The 14,108-nt window shown below is 39.2% G+C and overlaps 1 protein-coding gene across 17 annotated transcripts in view; it reads left to right on the top strand.

The window, feature by feature from the left end:
* PUM1 (pumilio RNA binding family member 1) overlaps positions 1 to 14,108 on the top strand; it is a 142,093-nt gene that overhangs the window by 77,592 nt on the left and 50,393 nt on the right. For all 17 annotated transcript variants that reach the window (XM_030942147.1, XM_030942148.1, XM_030942146.1 and 14 more), the window contains 2 exons: positions 2,140 to 2,410; positions 13,742 to 13,835. In XM_030942147.1, the coding sequence (XP_030798007.1) occupies positions 2,140 to 2,410; positions 13,742 to 13,835 (365 nt within the window). The remainder of the gene's footprint in view (positions 1 to 2,139; positions 2,411 to 13,741; positions 13,836 to 14,108) is intronic.

Below are 14,108 nucleotides of genomic sequence, written 5' to 3'. Positions count from 1 at the left end.
TGATTCTCAAATATTAAAATCACCTAGGATAGATGCCTTCAGACCTTTCTTAAGTTTCTCCCAAGTTATTGTATTAGAGAGCTATGGTTACTAATGGAGTATGTCATATCCCTCTGGTGGTTTAGAGGGAGAAACAGTTGAGAACTTATGCATTATCTCATTTGAGTCTCATGAGCTCCTTTTGAGGTAGGTGGACCAGGTATCATTTTCCTCATTTTGAAGAACCAGAGATGCAGCTTAAATGATTTGTTCTTAATCATATCTCTTCTGCAGATGCCTCTCATCCCATCTCTGGTCATGATTAATTTACAGGTTTTACCCTATTATTTAATTTACACAGTATTAAAATAATGTATATTTATCTTCCACAGTTGGCACGTATTCTTGTTGAAAAATCTATAAAAATCCTTGTCCAGTTATATAGGTAGAGGATTTTTAAAAAATCTCCAGTGTGATAGTACAGGTAGAGAATTTAATTTTGAGTAATTTTAATATCAGTCTAAAGCTAATGCGTGCGTGCGCGTGCGTGCACACACACACACACACACAACCCCCTTTGCTTATTCTAATGTCTGCCAAAGTCAAAATGAAAATGTATTTTGCACCATCGTTGTAGGACAAATATTAGTTGTTTCGTATTCCTAATCTAATTATCGTTATGTTGCATGGTTGAATAATTACAGTCTTAAACATTTTGAAAATTATTTATTTATTTTTTGGAGACAGGGTCTCACTCTCTTACCCAGGCTGGAGTGCAGTGACATGAAGCTCACTGCAGCCCCCACCTCCTGGGTTCAAGCAATCTTCCCACCTCAGCCTCCCAAGTAGCTGGGACTACAGCCGCGCATCACCATGCCTGGCTAATTTTTATATCTTTTGTAGAGACGGGGTTTCGCCATGTTGCCTAGGCTGGTCTTGAACTCCTGAGCTCAAGTGGTCTGCCTGCCTTGGCCTCCCAAAGTGCTGAAATTGCAGGCATGAGCCACCAGGCCCGGCCTAAATTACAATCTTTGGAAGAATTTTAAGGCACAGTGTAATAAATACTTACCTAAAGTCTTTCAGATGAGTTCAGGTGTCCTCTCCACCTTGAATATAGCAGCCTATAGCAGTATTTCGTTGTATTATTAAATGGGGGCTGGTGGTGGTAGTGGTGAGTGTGTGTGTGAGTGAGAGAAAGAAAGAGAAGGAACCAAATAATATCTTTAATATGTGCCAGCTACTGGACTACAGGATTTTTTGGGGGTTGGGGGGGTGAAAGTGGAGAAGAAGGGCATTGAATGTTGCCATAGGCTACAGTCTCCTGATAATATAATATTATATATTAGTCTGATTTTGGATCATATAATCCTGAAGTCCTTTTATATAAGGTGATAGTAGACCCTGGGTTACCCAGAACCTTGTATCCCACAATAATTATCAATAGTGCCCCCCCCCCTTTTTTTATCTTGGGCATGTCCTAAGATAAAAGATGGTTTGGATGATAAATTACATCTTCACATTACTTTTAATTCTTAGAATTGTCTCCCTAACAGGGACATATTCTAGATAAAGAGTTTATCTTGTACTGCTTTGGAATAGTCTGCTTCTTTTGGTTTCTTAGAAGGGGAGTTAGTTTTAGCATTGGTCAGTAATACCATATGTAAAAACTTTTTTCATTTTCTTTTTTTCCTCACAAATATGTCAGGAACATACAAACATTTTAGAATCACTGAGTTGTGGAATTTTCCCAAGAAACCAACTTCTTCCATTGTCTCTGTATTTAAAGAGTAAATGTTGCATTTTGATGGGACATATTTTGCTACCTGCATTTTAGGATCTGCTTTCATGGATGCCATAGACAGTGATTTTTCCACTTTATTTCAGTTTTCCTCAAACCCGGCCCCCTTGGTGAAGGGATGTAAATTAATAGCAATTAATGTGAATTTAAGGGGTGAATTACATGGAATTGCCAGCAATAGAAGCATCAGTTTAGAAGATGTAACCCTGTAAGCACTGTAAAGTATCTCTGGTTGTTTTATAGAAATAGTTTTAAATACTGTTGATAATGAGCTATGTTGAGGACATTGTCCTTAAACTTGGGTTGCTGTAGTCCCTCCCCACTGAAAATAAGGTTTAATGCCCTTTACTTTCTCTGTTTAGCCGTACCCCTGGTAATTGCCAGAACTCTGCTAATGAAGTGGATCTTCTGGGTCCAAACCAGAATGGTTCTGAGGGCTTAGCCCAGCTGACCAGCACCAATGGTGCCAAGCCTGTGGAGGATTTCTCCAACATGGAGTCCCAGAGTGTCCCCTTGGACCCCATGGAACATGTGGGCATGGAGCCTCTTCAGTTTGATTATTCAGGCACGCAGGTACCTGTGGACTCAGCAGCAGCAACTGTGGGACTTTTTGACTACAATTCTCAACAACAGGTACTGTGTGTGTCTCTGTCACCCTCTCTATTCTCCCTCCAGCCAGCACGTTGTTCAAGTGATTAAGGAAGGGGGGATGGGGGAGGAGGTGGCATTGTTTCAGGCTATCCATAGCTAGCCCTTATGAACCTATTAGTGATGTAGGTTTACAGAGTCCCCTCATGAAGCTGGTGCCTATGCTGAGGTCACTGGCAAGAGGCCACCCTGCTCTATATGTACTTCCTTTGGCTCTTACCTCTCCTTAGTAGCTGGGGAGTGGATGAGGTAGTGTTGCCTCTTGTAACACAACCCTCTTGGGTGCTAAATTAATCTCTCTGAAGATTTATGTGGTTGTGATGCTGTTGATTTGTTTTGTTTTTAAAATAGTAAACTCTACTATCCACCGCTGTCAGGAGTGTAGTGCCAGGTCATCTTACCGGTTGTGTCTTAGAGTTAAACGAGTTACTCCAGATAACATAGATAAAGATTTGGCATCTTTCAAAAGTATTAGAATGTGATCAGAGGAAACCACACACACAAATCATTCAACTTCAACTCGACCATGAAATTGCTTGGCTCTTTTTTTTTCTTTAATTCATACGTCCCTGAAGATGTCGTATGTCTACCTTCTATTTTTGAAGACATGTAGGACTACCTCTAGGGTTAACTGATCTCTGTGTTTATTTTATTTTATTTTATTTTTAAAGGAAGGTCAGCTGTCTGAACTACAAAAGAGGGGCTACTAGTTTCCCAATCTTGCTAAGTATAAGTTCTCTCTTGTGGCGGAAGCAGTTTGACTGTGAATTTCTGTTACTCCTTAGTAGGTTCGTAATAGATGGTTAATACAGACTTCTGGGTTTGAAAGGTTAGCATCTCATTTTGAAGTTGAGAAATTCTGTGTAGGGAAATTTGCTTATGGTCTTTGGAGATTAGTTACGACATGTTGTACCTTTATTGTCATAAACAGCTGATACTAAATTAATTTTGATTGATAGAGTAAAAAGTTAAACATATGAAGTTTTCCTTTAATTTAAGTCTCCTTTGTGGTTTATGAACAATAAATACCTTTCAGGGATTGTGTGAATGTGCATATTCATATAAGGTTAAATTAACAAAATATCTTTCAGAGCGAGTAAACTAAAAGTGTACACTTTTCTCCATGCAGTTCTTAGTAGGTATGCCCGCCTCCCCGTGTGAATTGACTTTCTGTGCTTTTTTGCCTTCTTTATGGCCAGTTTTGGTTCTTAGCTTCCGTTCCCAGTGTAATGCAGTCTAACCCTTTCTGTGTGTGTGTGTGTGTGTTTTTTTTTTTTTTTTTTTTTTTTTTTTTAAAAAGACAAAGCCTGACTCTGTCGCCCAGGCTGGAGTGTAGTGGCCGGATCCCGACTCACTGCAAGCTCCGCTTCCCGGGTTCACGCCATTCTCCTGCCTCAGCCTCCTGAGTAGCTGGGACTACAGGCGCCCGCCACCTCGTCCGGCTGGTTTTTTTGTATTTTTTAGTAGAGACTTGGTTTCACCATGTTAGCCAGGATGGTCTCGATGTCCTGACCTTGTGATCCGCCCGTCTCGGCCTCCCAAAGTGCTGGGATTACAGGCTTGAGCCACTGCGCCCGGCCCCCTTTCTGTGTTTTTAAAGAAGAGTTTGTCTCAAATTTCTTACGAACAAAAATATATGGTTCTTTCTTTTTTTTTTTTTTAAAGTGTTCTTCACTTCATAATCAGAGTCGAGATTCTTTTTTGGTTTATTGATCTTTGGTTTCGAAATAATTTTACCAGTTTTTGGAGGCTGGACAATTGTGAGAACTTGAACAGAAATGTACTTCTGTGTAGCCACAAGTAGTTAGCATGATTACATCATAGCTACCACTTATTCAAAAATAAAAAACCAAAGGTGCCCTCACCATATATCTCAGCAGTTTTTGAAAGTAAACATTATTTTGAAAGTTAATCTCTTGTTGGATTCAGGTTTCCTATGCATATCTTGGTTGGTGCAACATAGAGGCATTTTTACACAGACATACGACTGTCATGATGTGAGTGTTGTTTTGTCTCGTGGGCCATAATTCTTTTCTGAGTAGTTTGTTTTATACATTCTTGTACCGGGGGCCCTAATAGCATACCTGGGAACCGCTGGCGTAAGCCTCCTAGTATCTTTAAGACCCTCAATCTCTCAGTGTTCCTGTATAAGAGCTACTAGTTGTCAAGAAGGAAGGATTCCTTTTCTATTGGAAATTGGTGTTTATTTCTTACATTTTATTCCTTACCCTTTTGGTTTTCATTACATTTTATTCCACTTTTCATTTCTAATTTAAATTCACCTCATTTGTCAAGGTTCAGTACTGTCACGTTCCTTTTCTAGTCTCCAAACCAAAAAGCTGTCATATCTGCCTCCCTTGAACTCCATAGCATTTTGTGTTTCCTTTAAGAGAAGGTGTTACCATGTTTTGTCTTGTGTTGTGATTACTTGTCTAATAGTCCTTGCCAGATTGGAAGCTCCTTGAGGGCAAAGACTGAACCGTATCCCGTTTCCTCTGCATTGCTTTAGCAGAACAAGGTTTCAGGGGACTTTCCCCCATCCCTATTATAATATCTCACTGCATCCTCTGTATGTAATATTCTTCCCAAAATTAAAATTTGAAGCTAGCCTTTCAGGAGGTCTGGAGGCTACTCTTTGAGAACTACCATGTTTTCTAATATGTGTGTTCTTTGGATCCAGCTTACGCCTTATGTACAAATAACTATACTGTATTATATCCAGGAAAGTTAGTTCTTGGATCAGAACTTAATCTTTTAAGGTTCACTCTGTTGTCATCTGATCAGAAACCATGGTCTCTCTCATGAGAAAAATGTACATTAATTCTCTGACACTCAGTTTTGTAGGTAACTTCAGGGAGATCACAGATCTGTGTTCTACAGATACAGCCTTCTGTTCATATCTTTTGTTCTTTGTAGCCAACCATATCTTTCTTGAATAGAATATGATTCCCTTTCCTCCTCTTGATTTGCTCTCAAGTTAGTCATTGTGACTCATTTTATCATTTAAATTGTGCATGGAGGTACTCAATGACAAGTGATGAGACCATTTATGCCCATATCCTTGGAACCCTACTGACTATGGAGCGTGTACTCTGGTTTCTGGTCTCTTGTGGAAGAGGTGGTTTTTTTTGTTTTTTTGTTTTTTTTTTTTGAGTCTCTCTCTGTTGCTCAGGCTGGAGTACAATAGTACAATCTTGGCTCACTGCAGCTTCTGTCTCCTGGGTTCAAGCAATTCTCCTGCTTCAGCCTCCCGAGTAACTGGGATTGCAGACACCCACCACCGTGCCTGGCTGATTTTTGTAGTTTTAATAGAGATGGGGTTTCACTTTATTGGCTGGGCTGGTTTCGAACTCCTGGCCTCAGGTGATCTGCCCGCCTTGACCTCCCAAAGTGCTGAGATTACAGGCATGAGCCACCACGCCTGGCCAGAGGAGGTGGTTCTTTAGCTGTGCTGTGAAAGACTTGTTTATATAGGAAGAAGATGAGAATTCTAGTGGAGGAAATAGTAAAACAGGTATGTGTTCACTAGTAGATAGTGTAGAAGTAGTCAGTCTGGTTGGTGGTTTAGGTTGAAGAAAAATAACTAGAGAGGTTGAAGAGATGGTGTTGTGAGTCTTACGCTGTATTCATTATAGGAAATGAAAAGACACTTTAAAGGAGGAATGACTTAATTGTTATAGTTTAGTTTTTTTGTGGTTAATGTGAGTTTAGCAGCAGTTTGAGACGTTCTCTTACTCGTATTATTCAGTTAACTGTTGACTGTTGTGTTCTTCTAGGAACCTTAGGTTCTGAATGAAACAGTAGTGGAACATTTGGGGAACTAAGCGCTAAATTGGTGGATTCTGAATCCTATCAGAGAAGGGGAGGGCTCAGTGAGGACAAAGGTTGCATGCAACTGACTTGAAGGACAGGTGGAATATGTTTTGTTGCAGGTCAGAGCAGAGGTGTGGAGCTGGGAATGACCACGGTGTAGGCCTATGCTGAAGGGAGTAGAAGTTGAGTGTAGAAGAGGACAAGGAGGTACAGGTGCCTTTGAAAATTGAGTCCAGGTCCTGGAGGCCTTGAGAACCAGCTGGAAGTCTCAGACAGTACTGTTGATTGTGAGGACTGAACCAGAGATCTAGTGCAGTACATATTTTTCTGTACATTCTGCTCTTTTTATCTTGGCTTTCTGAAATAAGCAACAAAGGTGATCATTTTTCTTGGTTTAGAGTTGTTTGCTGCAAATGGTAGGTTTGCTTTATTTGTGATTTTTTTAGAATAGGAATCTGGTTTGGAGGTTGACAAAATAAGTAATTCCCTCTTTTGTTCTATTTTCTTTCAATCTTGGCTTTCATTTGGTGTAATAAGCTGGTTTCTTCAAACTTATTATCAGCCTATAATGAGATAGATGACATGGAGCAGCCTGCAAATAGGGAAAAGGTAATTTTCATTTAATTAATTGCAAACTTAGTTCTTGTTAGCTGTGACACGGGGTTTTGATTAGTCAGTTGGTTGTCTGGTCACTGTTAATCACTCTGAATTTAACCCTTTTAAGGTTTATTTATAAGAGTGGGAGTTTCTAATTCTTTTTTGTTTGTTTTTGTGTGTGCCATGAACTTTAATAGGTGAACCATGTGGACTACTTCTCAGAATAATGTTTAAAAGGTATAAAGTAGGATTACAAAGGAAACCAGTGGTATAAAAATAGCCGTCATATTTAAAAACAAAGTTAATTATATATTTATTTATGATATGATGCATGAAATAGAAGTAGATGTACTAGCTGTCATAATGAGCATGAGCAAGATTTTGAGATATCTCTAACAACTGTAAAGTAACATGAACGTATATTTGAGTTCTGGTTGTGATAATGTCACAGGTGTATTGCTAAAGTTAATGTAGTTTGTTGTCTACAATCTTAATTGAAGAACATGCTAAATTTCAAGTGGATGTGCGTGAGATAAAGATGCAGTATTACCCACCCAAGTACAAATACCTTGGGTTCAGAACCTCTGATTTGGAGTATTTTGTCAGCTTGAAATGCTCGTTATTTCTGAAGTGTTCTTCGTTTGTCTCAAATTCACTTCATTGTCTTCTTAATCCTGGAAAACAGCTGTGAGCAGTTCATGCATAATGTGTTCATACCATTTTGTACTGTGATGTTGGAGCAGTATTTATTTTTTACAAAATGCTATACAGTTGCCTGTTTCTTTCCTTAAATGCAGTTTAGAAAATTATTACTAGGTTTTGGCCAGGCACAGTGGCTCACACCTGTAATCTCAGCACTTTGGGAGGCTGAGGCGGGCAGATCACGAGGTCAAGAGCTCGAGAGCAGCCTGGCCAATATGGTAAAACCCCCTTTCTACTAAAAATAGAAAACTTAGCTGGGCGTGTAAAAATACAAAAAGTAGCATGCCCAGCTACTTGGGAGGCTGAGGCAGGAGAATTGCCTGAACCCGGGAGGTGGAGGTTGCAGCGAGCTGAGATCATGCCACCACGCACGCTCCACCCTGGGCGAGAGTGAGACTCCGTCTTAAAAAAAAAATTGTTACCAGGTTGTATTATATTACAAACATGGCACAAACCAAAGCCAGGATTATATCAGTGTAGGATTAATTAATTGTATTGTTGTTCTTTATTTAGAATTCGGTTAATCTAAAAATAGCCTAATGTAGTATGTTTTACAAAATTGGACACTGTTGTACCAAAACTGTCATCTGTTAAGCATGAATTTTAACAAAGATTCAATATTCTGAAAATGAAAGTTGAAGTGTGGTATTCATTCCTGCACGACTACAGTCAGAGGGGAGTGGAAATCGGCATGTGTTGTTAAAAGTTTGACAGTGTGATTAAATGTCATTCTCGTGAGGCCAAGTGTGTATATACTTTCGATGTAGGTATTTAATATGCTCAACTTTCTCTTTAATTTACAAATGATTATTCTATCAAGTGTCATGTGTATAGTTAACTGGCAAAGAGTGGCTAGTAATTGATCAGTTGAAGCTTACCTCTATTGTTATTTGACTTTGTTCAAATTTTACTTATGGTGAAGTTTTTCGCAAAAGGTATTAATATACTTAGTGGAGGGATGTGTTTTGTTTTTCCCTAGGACCTCATTTGTTTTGGAATCAGATTCTTTATCTGCCAAAGAAATGCACAGATGATGATGATGATGATGAAGATGATGATGATGATGATTTTTTTTTTAGTTTAGCAGCATGGTTTAATTTGTATGTGCCTACCAAAAATCATTGTAATCATTAGTTGATCATTGTAGTAGTTCAAATAACCTGGTATAAACTAGGCTTTGATCTAGAAGCTTCAAACAGTAATAAGATTTCACAGATTTCATATGCCGAGGAATGACTCCAAAATAAACCTTTTTCTTAAAATTTTAGAATCCCATCATTGATATAGTGCTTTTACTGTTTTGAAGGGATTTTCTCTGTGAACTCTGAAAACAACTCCATGAGGTAGGGCAGCTATTTTATTTTTAGACATAAGAGGCCAAGCACGGTGGCTCATGCCTGTAATCCCAACACTTTGGGAGGCTGAGGCTGGCGGATCACCCAAGGTCAGGAGTTTGAGATCAACCTGGCCAACATGGTGAAACCCCGTCTCTAGTAAAAATACAAAAATTAGCCAGGTGTGGTGGTGCAAGCCTGTAATCCCACCTACTCTAGAGGCTCAGACAGGAGAATCGCTTGAACCCGGGAGGCGGAGGTTGCGGTGAGCCAAGATCGCACTACTGCGCTCCAGCCTCGGGGACAGAGCGAGACTCTGTCTGTCTCAAAAGAAAAAAGAAAAAACAGTGAAGTTTAGGGACTTGTTTGAAGGTCATCTAATACAAGCAATGCAAATAGCTATTATTTTGGTTTCTATCTTCAGGCTGTTTCCTTTGGACTTTGTATTAGAAATGCAGAGCCTTCTGATAGGTGGAGTTGTCTCACCTTCAAATTCAACTACATAGCTTTTTCTTAAAGTAGTATAATGCAGAAAGTACTCATCCATTAAAACAAAAATGGTTTTCTTTCTTTCCTGTTATCTTTGTGACCCACTGATAGTAGCTGGTGGTCCTGGTGCAGTGAGATTTTGACTCTTTTTTTTTTTTTTTTTTGAGACAGAGTTTCACTCTTGTTGCTTAGGCTGGAGTGCAATGGCGATCTTGGCTCACCTCAGCCTCCACCTCCCAGGTTCAAATGATTCTTCTGCCTCAGCCTCCCGAATAGCTGGGATTACAGGTGTGCACCACCACTCCCGGCTAATTTTGTATTTTTAGTAGAGATGGGGTTTCTCCATATTGGTCAGACTGGTCTCGAACTCCTGACCTCAGGTGATCCACCTGCCTCGGCCTCCCAGAGTGCTAGCTTTAAAGGCGTGAGCCACTGTGCCTGGCCGATTTTGACTCTTAATACAGACTAGGAGGAGCCCTGCCCTCTGCTCTTGGTCTGCTTGGGCTGCCTGGCTCTGGGAAGGAACTATAAAGGGTGACTCTCAGAAGGGCTGAGTCTATTGGGGGTGCCCTCCCCATTCATCAGAAAGAATATCACACATAAAGGACTTTTATAAATACTTTACATGTGTTAATTTTAATCCCCACAGCAACCTGCCGTGTTACATATATCTTTATTGTCATATTAAAGAGAAGAGGAGAATGAGGTGCAGAGAGATTAAACGATTTGCCAGAGGTGACATAGCAAGTCACTGGTGAGCTGAGATAGAAACCAAGGCTGTCTGGCTCCAGAGTCAGTGCTCTTAACCCTTGTCTACTATGTATATAGTCTCAAACTGGTAAAAAAAAAAAAAAAAAAAAAAGTCAGGGCTGGTAGTGCATTTTATTGTGGCCGGCAGGGGAGCGGGGCTGAGTAGTCTTTTACATTTACTGACTCCTTATTTAGACATTACTCCTCCAGATTTAGAAAACTACATAATTTTTTATGTCAGCAACTGCTGTTGATAACAACAACAGTAATAATAGTAGTAGCTGTCTTTTATAAGATGCCAACTACATGTCAGTCACTATATTGGGTGTTTTTGGCTGCCTGGATTCCTTTCTGGAATAAGAGCCCTATAGAGTGTTTTTAATATAGTAAGTGACAGAGAAAGGAGGAAAACCAGCTTGTCTACTTCTTAAACTATGCCTTCAGTATTTATTAGGAACCTTGATATGCTTGAAGTAGATGATCCATTTTCCCCAGCATTCAGACTCTTGAACAACTTGTGAAATCTACCCAAGTGAATTATAATTAACAGCGTCACATTTATCATTATACCGACCTTTAAGCATTTCCCCCAACTCTCACAGTATTTTGTTTCTCAGTTATGGGATATTCGCTTGCTTTGTGAAAAACATGAAAATGTTAGTAGAGCTCAATGCTTTGCCCAGCAGATGGCATTTATGTGAGTTTTTCAGGATCCTTTGAAATCTGTCACTTACCAATTACCCAATTTGTTTTGAATACTCTGTATTTCCAGTTAATATTGCACCATTTACATAAAGAGAATGTACCAAAATTGCTGTAATCTATTCTGTAATCAAATCTGTCTGCTATAGATGTACAATTTACTTTTGTTAAGTTGTTTACCGCAAAATGATCTCAAGAAAATCCTTTTCTATTCACCATAATTACTAAGATATTAATCAGCTCTCAAACATAGGCTATATGGGGTCTCTTGTAAGGCTTGTTTACTTTTAGTTAAAAGTAGTTCCTGCTTTCAAAATGTTTTAATACGATGATGAAAACCAACCACAAGCTAATGTTACGTGGAATGATTACTTTTGTGGTATTCCCACGTGCCATGTATTTCCATATATATTTACAGATATAGTACACATACATAAAGTGACTTACATGTAATATTTAAAAAATATATAGCCCAGGTGTGGTAACTCACACCTGTAATTTCAGCCCTTTGGGAGGCCAAAGTGGAAGGATCATTTTTGAGCCCAGGAGTTCCAGACCAGCATGAGCAACTTCATCTCTACAAAAAAGTTAAAAAAAAAAAAAAATTGGCCAGGCGTGGTGGCATGCACAGCTACTTGGAGGCTGAGGCAGGAGGATTGCTTGAGTCCGGGGGTTTGTGGCTATAGTGAGCCATGATTATGTCACTGCATTTAAGCCTGGGTGACAGACAGAGTAAGACTTCGACTCTTTAAACAAACAAAAATATATGAAGTGAGGTTAAGTCAGATGGAATGGCAGTGGACTACTGTTTTTGGTTAATAAATCGAGATACCCTTAAGAGTTGTGTTCTGAGCATTCTGTCTTTATTTCCCCAGTTCCATGTCACAGCACCTACCTAATAATAGGTGCTCAAAAAACGTCTGTTGAATGAAATGTTTTTGTTTTCAGTAGGGCAAAGAAGGGTAGAGAGAAGAAGCTAGCACAAACAGTATCTGATATGTTAAATGTTGCAAAAGGTTTTAGGACAAGAAAATTCTAGAAACCCATTGAAGAGACAGTACATATTTAGTGGAACTATGAGATGTTTTCACAACCTTGGAAATAATTTAAAAGTAACTTTCTACTGTTTTACTTATTTTCCCACTCCTGGCTGCCCCTCTTGGGTGGACTGCCTCCTGTTGGAGGGAATACTGTGTGAGCACATCTTTAGTAAGACAGAAATGTGAAAACAACTTGCAGAAATCACAAGCACACTTTTACCAAATAGTCTTGACTGGCTCCCTTCCTGGAGGACAAATGTTTTGATAATGTCTGTCAGTAGATTCATTTCCCCTATTTCTTTTTAAGACTTGATATTTAGTAATACTGTTTCCTTTTTACCAGCATCACAGTGAAGTTTTTCTTTAACTTATGGAAAAAAAAAAAAGTATTTTTGAAATCTGTTCATGGTTACTTTTGACATTCATACTCCAAAAGCAGAGACTAAAACTAGAGAGCTAACAGGTGAAATTGGCCAGTACCTTCAAAGTATTCACTTTTTGTTTTCTTTTAATCTAAAATTAGCCTCCTCATATGTTTGAGGTGTAGAGAGTAGCCAAATCTCAGGATAAAAATCTCTCCACCACCTAAGATAAGAGTAAGTCCAGTCATGACAGTGATTAAGCTGAGTTGGTAGAATGACATTATCTCCTAATGTCTGAAACAATCAGGTCTCTTTATGAGGACATCTGTAATTCAAGATCCATGGTGTCTGTTATACATCATCCAGCAATGTCAGCTGAGCTGTTGAAAAATCCTGTAGGAAGAGCAGGTAGGTTGAAGGTCCTATCCAGGGAGGTCCCTTCAGTAAGTGCTTTCAGTCTGATTTTAGCAGTCATTGAAGTCTTCAGTGTGACTCCTTGGAAGGAGGCCCGTTTAGGTGAACCACAAATCAGGTTACTGGCATCCTCTTTCTTTGTACCAATACTATTCATACTAAAATGTAATCTCCATCAGGGCAGGATTATGTATTGTTTCATTCACTAGTTGTATCCCTAGTTCCTTGCACAGTGCCTAGCAGGTATCATTTGTTTCATAAATATTTGTTGAATTAATGAGTGAATGACTGATTTTGTATTAATCATAAGACATTCTTAGTGTCGTTAAGGCCTTTGAACTTTCTTTTCTTTAGAACTAAGAAGTATGCTAGGTGTGAGCTCATAATCCAAATTTTGTTAGTAGCTGCTGTTTTCTGCTGTTCTATTTTCAATATACAAAGAATAATATCAATATACAAAGAATAATAAGATTCTGGAGCTCCTGAAAGTTGGGCAGGTGTCTAATTTACTCATTAGGATAAGCTACTAGTTGAGGAAGTTATTCAATACCATTTTGGGAATGAGACAGCTCAGAGGATGGAGTGAACACTTTTCATATTCTTCTCCAAAATGTGAGTAGATAAGGATTAATTCAGTTATTTGTGGGCTCTTGAAAGGAGATTCAGCACTAGGGGCAATGTGGCAAATCAGTTGTCTAATTTTTAACTTTGCCTTAGATCAGGCAGGACCTGTAGACCTGATAACCTTTAGGGCTTTTGCATGCACATATATGAGATATCTATATCTATATCGATATCTATATATAGATATCTCATATATATGTGTGTGTGTGTGTGAGAGAGAGAGTGTGTTTGTGGTTCAGGGGACATATAATCTGTGAAGCAGGCACCTCATGGAACCAGGGCACAGCAAATTGAAGTAAAGAGAGACAGGGAGAACAGAACTGTGAAACATTTTAATCCCATGGGACTGAAGTAGAGTGTGAGAACATTTGTTGTTGTTAAAGTATCATGCCTAAACAAGTGTTTATTAAAATTTTTAGTCAGAGAGGTTTTTAAATGATTTTGTAAGACAGTTTCCCTAACCACACCATGTTTTTCCTCTTGCCTCAGCTGTTCCAAAGACCTAATGCGCTTGCTGTCCAGCAGTTGACAGCTGCTCAGCAGCAGCAGTATGCACTGGCAGCTGCTCATCAGCCGCACATCGGTAAGTCCTTAAGCCCATAGCTCTTTCATGATAGGTGTGGCCGCCATTTTAGGATAACTGGTTGCTGTGAAACCCAGTAATTTAAACTGGTTCTAAAAGTTCAGACAAATCCCTCAGACAGAGTAAGTGGCCTCTTCCTTTTGTCCAGTTGTCTCTCTAGCCACATTATTTTTGACATTGCTTATAGACCCAGATCATAAGATTTCTTCAGTGTTCACCCATTGCCCTACCTCAGCTGTTTCAGGATTTAAAGTATTTATCACAATAGCGATT

Source organism: Rhinopithecus roxellana, chromosome 12 (assembly GCF_007565055.1).
Source record: "Rhinopithecus roxellana isolate Shanxi Qingling chromosome 12, ASM756505v1, whole genome shotgun sequence".
NCBI classification, from domain to species: Eukaryota; Metazoa; Chordata; class Mammalia; order Primates; family Cercopithecidae; genus Rhinopithecus; species Rhinopithecus roxellana.
The sequence above is the reverse complement of the archived record's forward strand: the minus strand, read 5'-3'. Positions and strand labels throughout refer to the sequence as shown.